This window comes from Schistocerca piceifrons, chromosome X, assembly GCF_021461385.2.
Source record: "Schistocerca piceifrons isolate TAMUIC-IGC-003096 chromosome X, iqSchPice1.1, whole genome shotgun sequence".
Classification (NCBI taxonomy): Eukaryota; Metazoa; Arthropoda; class Insecta; order Orthoptera; family Acrididae; genus Schistocerca; species Schistocerca piceifrons.
This window is the reverse complement of record NC_060149.1, coordinates 141,730,267-141,751,331: the sequence shown is the minus strand read 5'-3', so window position 1 is coordinate 141,751,331 and position 21,065 is coordinate 141,730,267. Positions and strand designations below refer to the sequence as shown.

General features: G+C 44.3%; 1 protein-coding gene across 1 annotated transcript in view; it reads left to right on the top strand.

The window, feature by feature from the left end:
• The first annotated feature begins 4,473 nt into the window (after nt 1–4,473).
• Nucleotides 4,474–21,065, top strand: part of LOC124722042 — a 312,916-nt gene continuing 296,324 nt past the window's right edge. Inside the window, exons 1-2 of the mRNA XM_047247233.1 lie at nt 4,474–4,684; nt 5,146–5,324. Of these exons, the coding sequence (XP_047103189.1) occupies nt 5,179–5,324 (146 nt within the window). The 5' untranslated portion in view covers nt 4,474–4,684; nt 5,146–5,178. The remainder of the gene's footprint in view (nt 4,685–5,145; nt 5,325–21,065) is intronic.

The following is a 21,065-nucleotide window of genomic DNA, read 5'->3' as shown; positions in this document are numbered from 1 at the left end:
ACGGCGTTTCATATGGCTCGAAAGATTACCAGCCTGAATTTAACACCTTTTTGAATCGTAAAAGGATTTGAGCAAAGAGCGGCACAACAAAAGCAACCCACGTCGTCTAAAGGCACTGCACAGCTACGATAATCCAGTACGGCGTTAGCATAAAGAGAAAACACACAGCTGCGATATTTTAGGAAGAACGTCGTTTAAAAGGGGGAGCTCCAAAGCGGCAAGCAAAAACATTGTGACACTAGGAAAGCGCAGATGTTAGCGTTGGTTCCAGAGTTATCAGGCAAGCAGCTGAACATTCATACTGAAATATGTGGCACAGTATTAATTACTGTGCATTTGACCTTCGAGAATTTGAGTGGGATCCTGGTCCCAACTTTATGATTCAGTTTATCATTTTCCTCACATTATCGTATGTAAATGACGAGATGGTTCCTTCGCATGACCTGTAAATTACTTTTTTTTGCGGTAACAGAAAGGTGAAATTGTGCTACCAGAAGAAACAATGCTCTTGTACTGTGCTTTGTTTCGAAAATTTATTCTTTCCGCATGGTTTCTCTGGCGATAAGACGTTAATCCCGTGTCTCAGAAGACTCTGGATCTCTCATTACAAAGGATAATCAGTTTTTTATGAGAAATTCCATCTTGTAGGCAAATTTTGAAATATGAACTCATGTCGTGTCTGAAAGATTGCCAGTAACAGCTTCCCTAGTTTCTAAACGTTCCAAGAATGGACAAGTAAAGAGGGCGATCAGTTGCTACAGCTAAGTTCTGATCTCAAAATCAAACTGTGTTTTTGTCTATTGCTACATATGACATTCTTCGTTAAAAAGCGTTAGATTATGAAGTTCTAATATAGATTTTTGTCTTAACAGTCGCCTTTTAATTTGGCCACTGGACGACCAAAGCAGAAAAGCTCAGGTCGGTATTCAAAATCTCTCAAAACTTCATCTCGCTCACGTGCCGATCTTCTGTCGAAACAGTCCGTTAGTTTCATATTTGCTTTGATTTTATGTCAGACGCTAGATAATTATTGGGCATATCAAACGCCAGGGATAGTGTCACAAAAATCGAAACGAGACAAAGGAAATGAAATGGAATACACGGAAATATACGAAAGATATTGATTAATTAACTATTTAGCCATTCTAAATTACAGCCGAAACACGTCTAAAACATCTCATTTAGATGCATGTTCCTGCTAAAGAGCCGGCCGCTGTGACCGAGCAATTCTAGGCACTTCAGTCCGGAACCGCGCTGCTGCTACGGTCGCAGGTTCGAACCCTGCCTCGGGCATGGATGTGTGTGATGTCCTTAGGTTAGTTAGGTTTAAGTCGTTCTAAGCCTAGGGGACTGATGACCTCAGATGGTAAGTCCCATAGTGCTTAGAGCCATTTGAACCTTCTAAAGAGCGCTGTTGATGAGGCACTTCATTTCAGTTATAATTTTTGATAATATGAGCTTTCAATTCAATTTATGGCCACGAATTTTAGACCTGTTATCTGGAACCTCTGAACAGGTCGTACATATTCTCTAGTCATGGTGACAAACGATGTTTTATATTTTGTATGTAGTAATAAATCATGTAACGACAATCACTGGTCCTGTTAATGTGGAAATAAAACAGAACATTTGAAAAATAAGAATCAGTTTGAAACAGAAAAAATAATATTATAGAAATTAACTCAAGTTCCAATAGAATAATTCTATCTTACGTTGCTACTGTAGATATGTTATTGGCAGCCTCGGAAGAACTCGAAGTTTGCCGACTAACTACAACTATACCTACTCATAAACCTATTGTTGTAACACTATTGTACATCACGCACACTGGTGCGTGCGATCCTCGGCAGTCAAATAGTTCAAATGGCTCTGAGCACTATGGGACTTAACATCTGAGGTCGTCAGTCCCCTAGAACTTAGAAACACTTAAACTTAACTAACCTAAAGACATCACACACATCCATGCCCGAGGCAGGATTCGAACCTGTGACCGTAGCGGTCGCGCGGTTCCCGACTGAAGCGCCTAGAACCGCTCGGCACCGATCGAAGTGGCGCAGTGGTTAGCACACTGGACTCGCATTCGGGAGGACGACGGTTCAATCCCGTCTCCAACCATCCTGATTTAGGTTTTCCGTGATTTCCCTACATCGTTTCAGGCAAATGCCGGGATGGTTCCTTTGAAAGGGCACGGCCGATTTCCTTCCCAATACTTCCCTAGCCCGAGCTTGCGCTCCGTCTCTAATGACCTCGTTGTCGACGGGACGTTAAACACTAACCACCACCACCACCACCACCACCACCGCTCGGCCACACAGGCCGGCGCCGCGGCAGTCCTCGAGTCTACGCATATCCGTGAGGGTGGTCATACCATTCTTTCTTTTCTTTTTATTTTCTTTTTCTTTGTTCATTAAATTTATATATGCCTATCTGTAACTGAGGAAACGCTTCTTGTGACCTGTTGTCATTACTTTGATATTCAGAGCGTCCACTTGATCTTATAGACCGAAAGGTAAGCAATTACCTTTTAGATATCTTATTTGCTATCATACCGACTCCAGTCCACAAGTTTTGGTCACTTACAATTGTTTGCAGGTCGCAGTCTAATTGTCTGCAGCCTCTCTCTACTTAAAAAAGGGGACACGTGAGAACGACATGAGCATCGTAATCTTCCTCTCCACATTCACAGATTGGTGTGTTACTACATTCTACTCGATGCAAAGGCTTGGGATATGGACCGTGACCTGCTAATAGGTGCACCATACCTCGAGCAGGGGAAATGTCGCACAGCTTGAGCCTATACTTGATGCTTTGGAATATGCTGTAAAACGCCTTGCAGTGCTCCTTGTGTCCCAGTCAGACGGCCATTCTTCTAACTTCGAAGTTTGTAAACGTCTTATATCAGTAATATGCGTTGCTATGATCTCGTACACACGATCATATGGCTCACACCCCAACCAATACAGCGCTGCCCTGCAACGTACCACAATATTCATCGGACATATCCCCAGGATCATCAGTAAACCCTCGACAGGTGTAATACGAAAGGCACCGATGATCCTCAGAAGTACGCCCCCCTGAATTCGTCGCAGTATCGTTTTGCAGCTGCCTTGTCTATGGCGAAGTGCCCAGACGGTAGCATCGAAGCTCGCTGTGGAGTTGAAGATAGCTCTGTGATATGGCCGTACCATATGCAACGGTAATTACTAGTCAGCAGTGTCAGCAAGGGCAATCTTATGCATAATTTTGGCCGCTTTCTGTGTAACAGCTTTTACGTGTTTTGGAAAGTTTCTTTTCTCCTCTAGAAGAATGCCTAAATATCTACAAACAGTGCTGTGTTTTACAGGTATTCCGCCAAGCCTCGAGGAAGGATTTCTGGCAAGAGAAAGTCTTCCCTTCAGAAGTATATATGTGGTTTTATGAACAGCTATAGTCAGTTTGTTGCTTTGCACCAGTGCTGCATCTTAACAAGCATCACTCGCCTTTTTTGGACTACGTTCTCCAACTCACTATCTGTCATCTCTCATGAAAATTAATTCAGGTCTTGTGATAAAATCGTTTATTTTGCGCTTGAGCAGCTTTATGATGTAAATCCAGTTGTCCTCTTAGATACTGCGAAGTATAAATCAGGAATGTCGTTTAAGTACGCCACATTTTCTTCAAAGAACACATATTTGCAAAGCTTTCCTATATTTGCAGGCATGAAAAATATGATAATGCCATAGAGGTGTAAGTTTCAGAAGAACTAGGTCTCATAATGGCACTTTACTGTTTTGCCAACTATTTCCGAACCAATCTCCATCACAGATTAGAAATTACCAGTGCCTTAAATACGTTTTTTTCTTTCCGGCGAACCGTAATCACTTCGCAGATAACTGTTCCTGGTTAATGAAACATGCTTCTCACCGAGGTAGCGTCGAACTCAGAATTCACCGCGTTGTAGCTTGACACGGACGTATTTCTAACATAAGTTAACGAAATAGTGTAATGCCCAGAGAATAGTTCTTTGAACTTGATGGTAGGACAGAACATCGTGTTAATCGGAATGGATACTGAAAAGTAAAACAGACGTTTTCAGCTGGTTACGTTAGCTGCTGTTGGTTACCGAAATATTAAACAGACCGCCACTCAACGACGAATTTAACTGGCAGTGAATATAATGGCGGCAGTGAGACGATCTGGAACTACTCGTTTTACCGAAACTACAAAATTTTAAACTTGCGTAGACGATTTCCAGTAATTTTCTGTTATTTAAGCCGTATGACTTCTATGTATTACAGCTTAATACGTCCGCTGTGCCGAGAGGCGTCCATGAAAACTACCGCTTTGTTTTCATGCGGCCTGCTGGAACCATCTTTTGAAGGCCTAGGACGTAGTTCAGGGGCTTACCACGGCAGCGCTTCGCTCGCAAGGCGCAGGCGGAAAGCGACATCAATGTCAGAGGAGTTGTGCTACAACTGCAGTGCTGGCTGACAGCTGCTGCTTGTTGCAGGGCGTGTTTGTGTTAAGAGAATAGCGTTGCACGGGATTGAAAACCAACGATTTGTTTACACATTCTTGATATGCTTATTTTTGTTATCGACTGCAAACAACTTCCTGAATACATATCTGGAACAGAATATTTTCATGAGTGTAACAATAAACAACGGGGCGAAATTGTGTCAGTTTCGACACAGCTGAATGAAAGGTACGTAAAGTGCAATTGATTAGTTTGGAATGATTGTTGTAGTGTTGTCAATGATGCAACTTTTGACTTATAAAAAAATTGTTTACTGCTTTACGCGAATGCAACATCGATCTTATTTGGCATGACAACATTTGCTGTCCACTCTCCTAGATTTTGCATACGAAATTATTGCTTACAAGTGAACACAAATCAGGCATTTACTTGAAAGTGTCGTTTTCAGCCGTATTATTGCCTCGAGTACGTATTGAGTGCCCTTTAGATACTGGTTGTGGAATACCTCGTTGCGCAAAGTCACAGTTTTCATATCTGTAAAAAACACAGGTACCCATAATTTTTTTTTCCACCTAAAACACGCAGATAACAGAGCTAGCTATCGTAGAACTTTTCTGCAAGAACTGCGCTGCGGTACTGTGCAGCGCTTGTCTAACTGCTGCTTTCACTTTCGCCATGCATTTTTGCAGGATCTGAATTTGCAAGTGGGGTTTCGGGTGCCCATGTTACTCCAGCCGAACTGGAATGATGTCATTCCTGTGGCAGAGCAGGCTGTGTCGAGCACAACTTACCTGGCTGAGCTGCAACAGAGCCTCAAGCCAGGGTGGACCGTGCATGTCAACAGAGATGGGCGACTTTATTACTGCAAGTAAGTTTTTAAACCGTAGCCTTCCTGCTGAAAAAGAACGAAAGTTAGATGTACAGTCTCTATTGTTGCTGAAAAATACTGTATGCGCTAGTTCAAAAGATGAGTTAAAAAACTAAGCTTAGCTACTGAAAACTTAGAATCGTGTCTGACTTAATTTATATAAATATGCTAAAAGTTTGCAATGTCACATTGAAGTCTACTCCCGAGACACAGTAAAATAGTTGTGAAGTACTTGTGGACTCTGGTATACGTGTACGAGTAGAATAAATTATTGTTGTGTTGCTGCTGCTGATGCTGCGCATCGGAAAAAAGATTTTTCTACAAAACAGTGCAAACCGTCGTACGTGAGCTTATGCACACACTGAAAAGAGTCCTTAGTTTTTTAAACTGAAAGGATTCGCCCAGCAGTGTAGTGTGTGCTTAAATGGACTCGCGACGAGAACTGCAACAGGTTCCTGCCCACTTCCTCGTCATTGTGAGCAGCTCGTTGAGCTGATATGGACAGGAACTTGAACTATTTCCGCTACCACTTGTGCCGCCCGCGCCACGGCGCGCTGTCGCGCTTAGCTCGCCACAACTCTCAGTTGTGCGGCTACGTCCGCTGCCTCCAAATCCAGTTCGACACCAGTTTCAGGCTTAACCCACTGGCTCACCTTCGAGTAACAAGTGTGGCGGAAATTGTATTTCGTTGCTGTTCTTATATTTACACCGCTCGTTTAGTTACCGAGCGAGGTGACGCTGTGGTTAAGACCTGGACTCTTGTTCCGGAGGAGAGGGCTTTAAATCCCCGCCCAGCCAGTCAGAATTGTTTTCCGTTGTTCCCCTGGATCACTCCATCAGCAGTGGTGAGTTCTTCGAATGAGCTACTACCAGTTTCCTTCACCATCCTTGTCCAAGTGAGCTAATGCTATCTCTAGTAGCCACTACGTGTACGAAGAGTTTAAATTTAATCTTAACGCTGTCATCTTTATCGGGCAACTCTTTATAGGTTCCAGAACTAGTGTCTTATAGCGCGGTGGCGACATTCAGCAATCACCTGTTGAGACGAACTTCGTGTATCCTATATAATGTTTGCAGTGCTCTCTAATATGCTCTCCTCTTACACGAGGTACGCACGAGCTCACTTATGAATATCCAAAACGCGAGCAGATTTAGAACAGTGTGTCACATGACACATTTTTAAGACAGCTGTTTCTTCTTCTATTTTTTCTTAAAAAGGCGAATTACTGAATATTTCCTGAAAAGTTTCAAGTCGCAGTGGTAAGACACCAGTGACCAGACTTTCATTCTGGGGAACGACGATTCTGATCCCCGTCCGGCCCTCTAGACTTAGGTTTTCCATGATTGCTTTAAATCGCTTATGTCAAAAGCCAAGATTGTTCTTTTGATCAGGACACGACCGATTTTCTTCCCTGTCCTTCCCCATTCCTAGTTTGTACTCCGTCTCTAATGACCTCATCGTCGATGAACTTCCTTCATTTGAGGACCGAAACGAGAGTCATGGCGCAGAGGAGGAGGAGATTCGTGTCTAATGTCCCGTCGACGGCGAGGACATTAGAGACGGATTACAAACTCCGATTAGGGAAGGATGGAGAAGGAAATCGTCCGTGCCCTTTCGAAGGAACCGTCCCGGTATTTGCCTTAAGCGATTTCGGGATATCACAGAAAACCTACATCACGATGGCTGGACGTGGGTTTGAACCGCCGTCCTCCCGAATGCGAGACCAGTGTGCTAGCCACTACGCTACCCTGCTCGGTATGGCGCAGAGGATAAGGCACTGAATTCTCGGTAGGAAGAGACAGAACTCAAATCCCCATTCGCCCATCCTGATTTAAGTTACTCATCGTTTTCATGAATAGTTTCTGGCGAATTCCAGCAGGATTCTTCGAGAAAGGTCGCGCCTACACTTTCCCCAGTCTTTCTCCAACTACGCAAATGATCCATCTTTAATGACCTCCCTGTCAAAGAGGTGTTAAATTTTAACCTTTCTTTCTTCCTTCGGTTCACACCGTTGCCTGATCGAACAATCATCCTCACAAACGAGACGCAGTGAGAGAAAGAGCTTAACCACCATATGCAGACTGGCCTGTTGGGTTTCATGACGTCTAGCAAATAATCCCTTTGTAGCAAACGCCGCGCGAAATGACTCTCTCTTGCCGTGTGGTGTACGGTTCACCACATCATGCGAGTATTGCAACACTTGATTCGGAGCATAACGCCCTGTCCCCATCCGGGCCACACCTGTCTTTTTTTCGATTTTATTCTGCCCTGAATGGCGACAAGTGAATTCTGGTCGCGGTTTCCGTTGCAGACCTTGACCCATCCCTGCTTCAGTGAGCAGGACGTAGACTACGGACATACCCGGCGCCCTGCGAGTTTCGACGCTACTTAAATCCACACGGTTGGCTTTTCGAACGACTGAAAGCTAAAGTTGTGCTTCACTCTTCTGATTAATAGGAGCAAGTACGTGTAGCCATTTCAGCTGCGTTCCGAATTATGTGCTGTGTTCACGTCCGGATTCGTAGGCGATCCGAGTGGGTTTCAAATTTTTCTTCACCATGGTCCTTAGATAGCTCCAAGCGAATACTGAGTCGCTCCATTGGCCGAAACCACTGTTCGCGACTGTATTTCATGGTCTGCGATTGAGCTTCTAGTTTGTTTCCAACTAACCTCCTGTCTACAATGAAAAAAACAGCTTTCTCTCTTCGTTGACGAGATATAGACGGAGGATTCCAAATTAATGCAGGGTTCCTTGACTTCTGGATACCCTAAAATACAGTTTCTCACCGCCACCTACTCAAAATAATACATGCGTACGGGATATCACAACAGGTTTGTGATTCATCAGTAGACAGGTGCGTAATCGGAAGACATCGTCTTAAGCTAAAGTAAAGTCCAGTACACTTCAAGGAAATATGACAGGGTTTTACTGTGTACGATATATTTGAACAAAGCAAATGTTACAAAATTTAGAAAGCCGTTCAGGACAGCACTTGATCTAAAACCTTCAGCTTACCCTTAACGCACGCTCATGTCGTTCGCGTGAGTAGATGAAACAAACACCCGCTTTCATGTAACTACACGATTTGTGGTCAGCCAGTGGAATTATTCACAACCGCCATGTACCTAGGACCACCTGTGTGGATCGATTGCAGCTATATCACCCGCGTGAATCCTGCCGTGGGGGTCTTGCTGAAGACGCTATGGTGTAAGGGGCGGTGTCATCGTTAAGTAACTGTAGTGTAGGAGTATGCAAGATGACCGAGACAGAATTTCTAGTTGGTGTGATGAATGGCAGTTTGCTTAAATATAGAAAACTGTAAGTTAACGCGGATAAGTAGGAAAAACAATCCTGTAACGTTCGAATTCAGCATTAGTAGCGTGCTGCGTGACAAAGAAATCAGTTAAATACCTAGATCTTACGTTGCAAAGTGATATGAAATGGAAGGAGCACTTCAGAGTGGTAGCAGGGAAGGCGAATGCTCGACTTCGTCTTATGGGAGAATTTTGGGAAATTGGAGCTTATCCACAAAGGAGTCGGCGTATAGAACGCTAGTGGGACCCATTCTTGAGTACTGTTAGAGTATTCGGGATCCCCATCAGGTCGGATTACACACAGGTATTATGGAGATTTTTCGTCAACTCAAATGGGAAGCCCTGGATGGAAGACGACGCTCTTTTCGTGAGGAACTATCGCGGAAACTGAGAGGACTGCCATTTAAGGCTGACTCCAGAACGATTCTACTGTCGCCAATGTACATTTCGCGTTAAGGACCACGAAGATAGATGGGAGAAATTGGGGCTCGTAGGAGCCTTTTAGAAAGCTTTTTTTCCTTCGCTGTATTTGAGTGATTGGTTGATTTGGGGGAAAGGATCAAACAGCGAGGTCACCAGTCCCATCGTTCTAGGGAAGGATGGGGAAGGAAGTCAGCCACAAAGGAACCATCCCGGAATTTGCCTGAAGCGATTTAGGGAAATCTAAATTAGGATGGCCGAACGCGGGTTTTAACGGTCGTCCTCTCGAATGAGAGTCCAGTGTGCTAACCGCTGCACCATCTCGCTCAGTTCGCTGTATTTGCTAGTGGAACAGGAGAGGAAATTACTAGTAGTGGTACGCGGCACCTTCCGCCATGCTTCGCACGATGGCTTGCGGAGTAGTTTGGAGATGTATACCAATGTCACACGGAGATTTACCAGACAATTTAATTAACCACCGTAGAGGTAACTAGAAGATGCTAACTATACCGCATGCTGACTGTTGATCATCAGTTCACAGGTTTGTTTAATCGCGAGAATGTCATTGAGATGCTCATCCAACTACAAGAGGGTCATTAAGCACCATGGAGAGCACATTCTGAGTGTGTGCGTTCCAAGAAAATGGAATCAATGTATTACTTCTTCGTACACATCTCTTGAAATAATCACGACGTTAAAATCAGAGAGAGAAATTAGAGGTGATATTGTGGCTCACAGACAGTCGATCTTCTTGCGCGCAATTCGCGAATGAAACAGGAAAGGGGGTTCAAATGGCTCTGAGCACTATGGGTCTTAACATCTGAGGTCATCAGTCCCCTACAACTTAGAACTACTTAAACCTAACTAACCTAAGGACATCACACACATCCATGCCCGAGGCAGGATTCGAACCTGCGACCGTAGCGGTCGCGCGGTTCCAGACTGAAGCGCCTAGAACCGCTCGGTCACAACGGCCGGCAGGAAAAGGGGGAAGTGACAATGATACGTGAAGTACGTTTCGTCACACACAGTAATGTGTCTTGCCTAATAGACGTACTTGTAAGTGTTGATGTAAATGTAGACTTTTACTTTGGCGATGATTATAGACAAACCTCGTCGATATTCTACAACACAATAGTTCTTCGATGTTTTTGGTGCCATTACTGTCTAAGATGTTCCTATGGAGTGGTTTTCGTTATGTCCTCCTCTACTCCATCCTGCATCAGCTTTCAGAGTAAGGAGGTAGATGTTGCCTCAGTTATGCAAATCTTGTGCATGTGAGGGTAGTTAGCAGTCCTTCTTTGCAGTTTAACAGCATCTGCACCCGTTAGACTCCTAAAGTATTGTCCCGTCAGGTCATAGCTGCAGAGCCCCCAGTCGATGCACACTTGCCTCTCTTAATCTCAATGCCAGGATGGTCCTTTTGAAAGGGCCCGGCCGATTTCCTTTCCAATCCGAGCTTGTGCCCCTTCTTTAATGATCTCGCCGTCGACAGCACGTTAAACACATTTTTTCCTTTCCATTTTCATTCAGTCTCAAAAGTTCGAATTCATTTCGTTGCGTAACGAAACCATTCTCATGCACACCTTTTTCTTCCACACAGAAGAGTGTGCACAGTCCTGAGCAAATGGATGTGTCCTTTCGGCTGAATTCGCGAAATCGCGCCAATCTTCGAAGTAGCCCATTCCAATCCTGGTATTAAAATTTTAATTTTTTTTATTAAATAGAGGATCGGGAAAGAAGGAGAGAGGATGAGTGGGAAGCTCGTAACTTCCATTCGCACAGTGCATTGTGGTAATGCAGTGGCGAAAGTTGAAAGTTGTGCCGGACCGGGACTCGAACACGGTTTTGCCGCTTAACCGTTTCGGCCACCCGGACACGGTTGCTGACCGATCAAATTTCCAACTTATCGCACGCTCGTCCTCGTCCATTAACCTCCTACTCGTAAATTATTGATTCGCGACGTGTCCGACACAGAAAAATGGCTCTGAGCACTACGAGACTTAACTGCTGTGGTCATCAGTCCCCTAGAACTTAGAACTACTTAAACCTAACTAACCTAAGGACATCACAAACACCCATGCCCGAGGCAGGATTCGAACCTGCGACCGCAGCAGTTGCGCGGTTCCAGACTGTAGCGCCTAGAACCGCTCGGCCACTCCGGCCGGCTGCCCGACACAGAACAGTACTATATATAAAAGAGCGCGACGGCTCCTTGACATTTGTTTTAGTACGGATGCACTGTTATCATCCGAAGTCTAAGGGAATTAATAATTTGCGAGTAGGTGGTTAATAGACGAGAGATACTGCAGTGCAGCGTGTTATAAGTTGAAAATATGAGTCTGTCACGAAACGTGTCCGGGTGGCCGAAGCGGTTAAGGCAACCGCCCACGAGTAGCGGTAAATCTGGGTTCGAGTCGGGCTGCGGCACAATTTTCAGCTTTCGCATTACCACAATGCACTGTGCGCCAAGAAGTCACGAGTTTCCCACCCTTACTTTCCATTTCTTTCTCCATCCTCTATTTCATATAAATATATGTGCCAGTTGCGTCATCACGACTGGTGTTTGTTCTGTCGGAGCTGCCGGACAGAACAGACACCACTCAGATGTATAAAAATTTTAATTGTCGGTATTTGGCAGGCAAGAGGCGGGAAAGGGGCGGCATTAAGCTCTGAACGCCAGAGGGGGCGAGAACGTAATATCCTGTTGGTTGTTTTTTACCTGGTCGCTGGAAATTCACATTTAACACAGTCCACAGATCGGCGGAAGGCACTGGCCAAACATTTTCTCTTTGAAGGTGCAAAAAGCGCTAGGTGGGGTATTCCACACTTTCGTCCCCCTCAGTCACAGAATACCTGGACTCAACAGAGAAATTAAATGAGACAAATAAAAGGAACATCGTGCTGATATGTGGAACTAACTCGAATTTCCCATGACGAGCCGTATCTGGTCTGTCATCTGCACAGTCTCTTACCATTTCTAGCCAATATGTATAATAAGACGAGCACCTCAACAGAGGGTTAAACGCTCAGAGTTCTAAACATCCACGAATGACGAGAGGTTAGTCGTACATTTTTATTTTTACACGCTTTCGATCACAATTAATAATTTTTGCAGTATTGCCGGTTTCCGCTTGTTGTAGGCATAGTCATACGTGAACCGAGAAAGAAAGTAGATATGTAACTTAACAATTCCATAATCACACAAATGAAGCTTTCGTATAAAACATTATCGACATAATTTAAAACCTTGTGTTGCATATAAAACCATTGAAAAAAATGAGCGCATACCTGTTGGGAGCCTTACCCTGGCACTTATGCACAATCGTCGCTCACTTCACTCACTGTTTGATCTATTACAAACAAAGGCTCCCCTTTGATGGGGTAAATGTGCCACCCTCTTGGGGACGAAGACTGGAAGAAGCTGAACCTGATGATCGTAAAAAATTATTAGTTGTGATCCAATCGGAGAAAAAGTAAAACGGCGTTCTAAACATTGTTGCGCTCATTGGACAATATATAAATTAAATTAAGTCTTTTATATTAACCCCACATTCGCCATTACGTTAATCTTTGTAGTGTAAAACAAAAACAGAAAACACGGGAAAATCTTATAAATTTATCTGCCCTACCAATTTGGAAAAACCGGCTGTCGAATAATGAAATTAGGCTGATTACAGCTGTCGGTTATGTCTACAGTCCTGGCGAGAAACGATGTTACGACATCCATAGCTATCAGCAATGGTCGAACAATGATGGACAGCATAGTTTTAGAGTTTCGTTTAAGCAACAAGTTAAGCCTTTGCTGTACTTCAGGATGAAAAAACCCTCACCCATCCCATTTAGAACCATATTTCCTCCATTTCATATGAGCAGCATTATATGTGGCACCTCAGGTCGTCATGCAAATTTGAATTAGACGAAACAAATAGTATTGTGCCACCATTGTTTTCCAAGTGGAAATAATTTGTAATAGACTTTTGGTATTTTAAGCCTCTTTTTCAGAGACTTTCCCTCTGCTGACATTTCTTCGTTCTCGCTCCCGTTCGTCCTCATGTCATAACTGTTAATCTCGCAATACTCTACGTGTGGAATTTGTTTCATATTTAAAAACCAATTCCAGACAATGCACACATAACAGAGTGCTCCTCTATTGCCAAGGAGCGCGTGATAAACTAGACGCGTTCCGAAGGGAAAAAAAAAGACGAGTGTGCAGTTTTAGCGCGGCAGCCTTATGATGTGCGTCCGAGAGACTTGCTACGCATGTGATACTTTGATGTCATCAGTTATTTTAAGTACCCCGCATCTTGTGCCAAGCGAATTTTTTGTCATCGTCGTTTCGAGTGACGTAAACGTTTGTCGGTAAAGTCGGAAATATTTTTTTGTTACTGTTGAACCAGTTGTTGCCACGGCTTCTTTTGTCACTGCTCTGTACGATTTCAGCAAGCATAATTTTAAAAGAAAAGGCTTTTGATTATCTTTCTGAAGATGGGACATTTAATGTTGCAGGAAAAAAAAATCTGCTTTTCCGCCCTTTTCAATACTTCCCACCGTTAATGGTCTGCAAACCACTAATTTTAAACACACGTACGTGAGAATACGAGCCAAGTTTTAGCTTTTTTCCTATTCCTCCCGCCTGAATTCGGTATTCTGATGTCCTGTAAGTTTAAGCAGGCGGTTTCTCATTATCCAAGAAAACCCATATTTCGTCTGTATTTTTCAGTCAATGGATGCTATCGAAATGACAGGTTCCATTAAGAAACGCGTGATATTGCATGGGCTTGGAGATATACGCTCAGAAACTGCACACAGCGCCAAACGCAATACACTGAAGTACCTTTGTCAGTTGCTTCCATTAAGAACATAGCGTGCGTGGTGATGAATGTCACACTACTCTTGAACAACGTATTAACACCAAGTTTTGATACTAATCAAGAAAATCGACGACGACGAAGCATGCACTGTTGTTGCAAATGTACGGAACAGAAACCGTGAGCAGAAAATGTGTTGACGATTTGTTGAAATCCTTTCCGGGCTGTCTCAGTGAACTCAAGGCATAGTCGCTGCTTCGTCAAGCGGAGCTCGTGGTTTGGATTCCTGCTTCGGGCAACGTGAGTCAGTTTTATGTTTTCCGTGTGCCTGTCGTCACAACTCATCGAAACAAAAGGGAAATTCGTGATACGATATCATTTCCGCCTTATCTGTAGGGGGTAAGATATCCAATTTACTCCTGGATCGATTCGATCGTCGCATCCCTGACAGACGTCTGGAGGAATTTTGTCATTTCGTAATCACAGCGCGATACTGTCGCAGAGTGCAACTATTGAAGTAATGCAATGATCGGAACGGAAAAGAAGCTTTGGATCTGCCATTTTCGGATCAACGGTCTAAAAGCGTAATGACAGACAACAACAGAAAACGTTGTTTAACTCTTAACGTGGATAACTTCCCGAATGCTGTGACTCCGTAATTGTCCATCTACATTGTGAAAATACAACCATTATAAACCTGAAGATGCGTCTCTACTGAGGAGAAACCGGTAGTTGCGAATAAAGCACCTTCATTCATCAACGAGGCTTTTGGAAACCCCTCATCATTCAGGGCTCTTTTAAATGTTGTAATTTTTAGGCTATAATAATTTGAATGTTTATAGAGTTGAATATTTTTTATTGTTATTTGTCGAGAAAATGTGATGGACGCTGGTGTAAAATCGCTTACTGTCTCTGAAATTGACAAACAGAGGAATTGTGGATTAGTAAGGAAAGTGTTATAGCAATCATGCACAAACGTTAGACTAAGGAGACCTGTCCTCGTACTGTGGCGCCTAAATTGACTGATGATTAAAAGGCAACAAGGGTGGAGTTTTTCTTGACGTATGTAACAGACTCAGCTTTCGTGCAAAACCATCGAAACATGGATGTGACACTGTACCACAGATCCAGAGTAAGACAGGCAACCACCATCGTAGCAGCACAATTCTGTACGCACCAACTCTAGACGACGTTGCACTTACTTGTGACATCGACGCTTCGATCAATTCCAGAAGCACCAGCCGCTGACAGTTCACAGGAAATTTATAAATGGTGCGGAAGGTGTGTTGTAACAGCCCAAACTTTAATACAGGTCAACTCTACGGGACACGTATCAGTTGGGTTTAACAGGGGACGTGGAATGTATACAAAGAAGTATGGCTCAAAACTTCATACTTGATTACCGACAAGAGAGTCTAAGAGAAATGTTAAAAAATCTTAACTCGCAGACACAACCGGAAATGCGTCATAGATCTCGCGAGAATCTTCTTAGAAAGCTTAGGCATCCAGCTTTTTGGGCAGAAACTTGTTGATATGATGCAAATAAAAAAGCATAACAGCTCGCACGGAAGCGCACAAGCAGTCATAAATCTTAATTCCACGCTCCGTCCGTTAATGGCACGGTAAGAAACGTTAATGTTTGGTACAATAAAGAATATCCTCTGTCATTCACTTCAGTGATACGCAGAGTACATCTATAACTGTAGGACTAGGCTTTTCCCTGTGTGTGAACTATAGAACAACTCGCGGGGATGCGAGCGGTTACAGTTTTCAAAATGAGCCGAAATTCGACATCCATCCTCACTGTCATTCTCAAGGTAGTAAATGCAGTGAGGATGGCTTTGTTAATATCAGTTCATATCTACATCTATACGGCATCTACATCTACATGTGTGCGGCTGATGCCGGCGGAGGTTCGAGTCCGCCCTCGGGCATGGGCGCGTGTGCTTGTCCTTAGGATAATTTCGGTTAAGTAGTGTGTAAGCTTAGGGACTGATGACCTTAGCAGTTATGTGCCATAAGATTTCACACGCATTTGAACATCTACATGGATTCTTCGCAAGCCACCGTACGGTACGTGGCGGAGGGTACTAGTAGCAGCAGTAGTAGTAGTAGTAGTAGTAGTAGTAGTAGTACTACTACTACTTGTACTTGTACTTGTACTTGTACTTGTCATTTCCTTTCCTGTTCTTGTCCGCAGCTCGTGGTCTCGCGGTCGCGTTCTCGCTTCCCGAGCAGGGGGTCCCGGGTTCGATTCCCGGCGAGGTCAGGGATTTTCACCTGCCACGAGATGACTGGGTGTTTGTGTTGTCCTCATCATTTCATCATCATTCATGAAAGTGGCGGGATTGGACTGAGAAAAGGTTGGGAATTTGTACGGGCGCTGATAACTGCGCAGTTGAGCGCCCCACACACTAATTTTCCGCATCTTCGTGGTCCTTACGCCCAATGTATATTGGCGGCAGTAGAATCGTTCGGCAGTCAGCTTCAAATGCCGGGTCGCCTTCCCTGCAGGGATTCCCATTTGAGTTCCCGAAGCATCTCCGTAACACTTACATGTTGTTCGAACCTACCGGTAACAAATCTAGCAGCCCGCCTCTGAATTGCTTGGATGTCTTCCTTCAATCCGACTTGGTGCGGATCCGAAACACTTGAGCAGTACTGAAGAATAGGTAGCACTTGCGGCCTATATGCGGTCTCCTTTACAGGTGAACTACTCTTTCTTAAAATTCTCCCAATATACCGAAGTCAACCATTTGCCCTCCCTACCACAGTTCTCAGATGCTCGTTCCACCTCATACCGCTTTGCAACGTCACGCCCAGATATTTAAACGAGTTAGCTATGCCAAGCAGGACACTAGTAATACTGTATCCGAACATTACAGGTTTGATCTCCCTACTCATTCGCATTAACTTAAATTTTTCCACATTTAGGGCTAGCTGCCGTTCATCACACCAACTGGGAATTTCGTCTAAGTCGTCTTGTATCTTCCTACAGTCACTCAACGTCGACACCTTATCGTACATCAGAGCGTCATCAGCAAACAACCGGAGATTGCTGCGCACCCTGTCCGCCAAATAATTTATGTATATAGAGAACAGCGGTCCTGATAAGCCGGCCGGTGTGGCCGAGCGGTTCTAGGCACTTCAGTCTGGAACCGCGCTACCGCTATGGTCGCAGGTCCGAATCCTGCCTCGGGCATGGATGTGTGTGATGTCCTTAGGTTAGTTAGGTTTCAGTAGTTCTAAGTTCTAGGGGACTGATGACCTCAGATGTTAAGTCCCATAGTGCTCAGAGCCATTTTTTTTGGTCCTGATAAAGGTCGCAGAGTCGTGTTTTGTGCTGCAGGTGTACGATTCAATTCAGTTTGAGATCAAAATTCGACAACACGCTTTGGCAATACACTAACAGTAGGCGTTTGAAGTAAACAGAGAGACAGCTTATAAAACACTAATACGACCTAATCTTGAGTACTGCTCGAGCGTTTGGCGTCCCTATCAGGTCGGATTGAGGGAGGACATAGAATCAATTCAGAAGCGGGCTGCTAGATTTGTTACTGGTAGGTTTGATCATCACGCGAGTGTTACGGAAATGCTTGAGGAACTCGGGTGGGAGTCTCTGGAGGAAAGGAGGCGTTCTTTTCGTGAATCGCCACTGAGGAAATTTAGAGAACCAGCATTTGAGGCTGACTGCAGTATAATTTTACTGTCACTAACTTATATTTCGCGGACAGGCCACGAATATAAGAAAGATTTGGGCTCGTACAGAGGCATATAGGCAGCCATTTTTCCCTCGTTCTGTTTGTGAGTGGAACAGGGAGAGAAGATGGTAGCTGTGGTACGAGGTACCTTCCGCCACGCACCGTATGGTGGACTGCGGAGTATGTATGTAGATGTACATTGCAATAATATGACTGAAACTGTTTATCAGTGAAACTAGCCCGAGAGCGACTGCACTTGACCTATCGCCACCAGCGCAATTAACGACTAGGGTGCAAATGCAATCGTAATCCTAGAGACGCGAAGTCGGCGCGGGACCGCAAATGCAGCTGGTGCGGCGGCGGTACTTAACGAAAATTAATGCTGCCCTTTGACTGCCGGAGCGTGGCGTTCTGCATCTCAGACATGCAGAGCGTTATGAATGCGTAAATTTTGTTCCGAATCAAGTTGAAGCGAGGGCGCAGAACCGTGTTACCATGGACTATTTCTCAGGGAACCGGCAACGCGCGAATGCGAGCTTTTCTCTTATTGGGACACCAATCCCCCCCCCCCCCCCCCCCCTCTCTCTCTCTCTCTCTCTCTCTCTCTCTCTCTCTCTCTCTCTCTGTGTGTCTGTGTGTGTGTGTGTGTGTGTGTGTGTGTGTGTGTGTGTGTTGACGACGTTCTCCCTGCTGTTCTTGAGATGAGAAAGTTAATCACTTAGCTGTCTCTTAATTTGTACTTAATCAGTGGGAGGGAGACGGGCGCTGAAACCGAAAAATTTTCGGTTTACTGCGATAAGAGCTCTTGCTCTTACGCCGATGTTAATATGCCTGTACTTCGCAGTTTTTGCCCCTCTAAATTTTAAATGCCCTTACTTCCCACTAATCCCTCGAGATGTAACTTAATTTTTAGTTAATCTAAGTAACTGTTCTGCCCAGCAGACTCCAGAAATACATAATTAATTACTGAAGGAGCAATAAAGCGAACTTTTTCATTACTTTAGTATAAAATCTTCCATTTACCTTTCTGCTGCATAAAGCGGGGTGGCACATAAGTTCTCTATATACATCTTTTCTATCCTTTTTCTTGTTCTGTTCGCCTGTAGGACATAGGAAGAACGACTATCGTTAAGCTTCCATATGAGTTCTAATTGCTCTGATTTTGCCCTTGAGGGTCACATCGCGAGACTTATATCGGAGGAAGAAATATATTGTCCGACTATTCGTGGAACGCACGCTCTCGGAATTTTGTCAGTACACCTCTACTCGGTGCGCAATGCCTCTCCTGTAGCGTCTGCCACTGGAGCTTGACTAGCACCTCCTTAACACTCCGTCGCTTACAAAACAAACCTGTGGCGAAACGCGACTCTCTTCTTTGGATCTTCTCTGTTTCCACTATTAACCCTCACCTGTTTGGTTCCCAGACTAACGAGCAGTATTCAAGAATTCGTCGGACGAGGGCTTTTTTAAACTCCGTTCCTTTCTGAATAAATTTCAATTTGTTAAGGTTCTTCCAATTAATCTCACTCTGCCATTTGCTTTTCCTTCTACTAGTTTTATGTGGGTCGTACCGCTTCAGGTGGCTCCGAATGATACATCTAGATATTTTAGTGTAATCGTCTGTGGCTCTATGGCTGTCAGACAAAAACAGCTTGAAGATCCGAGGTTCTGTAGCGAGTAGTATCTCAGGTGTTTTTCTGTCCCTTTTCGCGTCTTCGCCTTTGGCAGTGATTTATTAGTCTGAAAATTGCCAAGCAGTGTTTCAGAGTACACTTCAAAATTCGCACGGGTTGGAGAAAAATATGAAAACACCAATAACACATTACGATGCCTAATACGGTGCAGGATTATTTGTTCATGAGACCCAGAAAATATTAGATACAGGCTCCCAGGTAGATGCCATTTTCCTTGACTTCCGAAAGGCGTTCGATACAGTTCCGCACTGTCGACTGATAAAGTAAGAGCCTACGGAATATCATACCTGCTGTGTGGGTGGATTGAAGAGTTTTTAGCAAACAGAACACAGCATGTTGTTCTCAATGGAGAGACGTCTACAGACGTTAAAATAACATCTCGCGTGCCACAGGGGAGTGTTACGAGACCATTGCTTTTCACAATATATATCAGTGACGTAGTAGATATTGTCGGAAGTTCCATGCTGCTTTTCGCGGATGATGCTGTAGTATACAGAGAAGTTGCAGCATTAGAAAATTGCAGCGAAATGCTGGAAGATCTGCAGCGGATAAGCACTTGGTGCAAGCAGTGGCAACTGGCCCTTAACATAGACAAATGTAATGTATTGCGAATACATAGAAAGAAGGATCCTTTATTGTATGATTATATGATAGCGGAACAAACACTGGTAGCAGTTACTTCTGTAAAATATCTGGGAGTATGCGTACGGAACGATTTGAAGTGGAATGATCATATAAAATTAATTGTTGGTAAGGCGGGTGCCAGGTTGAGATTCATTGGGAGAGTCCTTAGAAAATGTAGTCCGTCAACAAAGGAGGTGACTTAACAAAACACTCGTTCGACCTATACTTGAGTATTGCTCATCAGTGTGGGATCCGTACCAGGTCGGGTTGATAGAGAAGATCCAAAGAAGAACGGCACGTTTCGTCACAGGGTTATTTGGTAAGCGTGATAGCGTCACGGAGATGTTTAGCAAACTCGAGTGACAGACTCTGCAAGAGAGGCGCTCTGCATCGCGGTGTAGCTTGCTGTCCAGGTTTCGAGAGGGTGCGTTTCTGGATGAGGTATCGAATATATTGCTTCCCCCTATTTATACCTCCCGAGGAGATCACGAATGTAAAATTAGAGAGATTCGAAAGCGCACGGAGGCTTTCCGGCAGTCGTTCTTCCCGCGAACCATACGCGACTGGAACAGGAAAGGGAGGTAATGACAGTGGCACGTAATGTGCCCTCCGCCACACACCGTTGGGTAGCTTGCGGAGTGTAGATGTAAATTTAGAAACTCAGTAGCATCCCAAATATCTTCCAGTCGTCTCAGAATGGAAAAATACAGGCGCTGTACCGTTTCCAAGGTTATCTTACACCATTCTTCCTGCGAACAAGTGGCAAGTTGGGGTTACGATGATGATGATGATGATGATGAATAGCCATGACGCATCCTTTTCTCCATAGTAGACCACAGTCTGAATAATATTAAAATCTGGTATCTGTGGTAGGCAGGGGAAATGCGACAACTCATCCTGGTGCTCACGATACCAATCCTGGACAATGCGAGCTGTGTGAACAGGGGCCGTGTCGTCTTGGACCACACCATCACCACTGGGATACAAACATTGCACCATGTGATGGACCTGATCAACCGAAACGATAACATTATCTTTGGCAGTAATGCGACATTGCAGAATAACCATGGAGGTCATGGAATACCACGGTATGGCTCCCCAATCATCATCGAACCCCCCCACCCATGTTTCATTCCTGGGACGTCGGCTAGATGTTGCAAACAGTGTGAAACAAA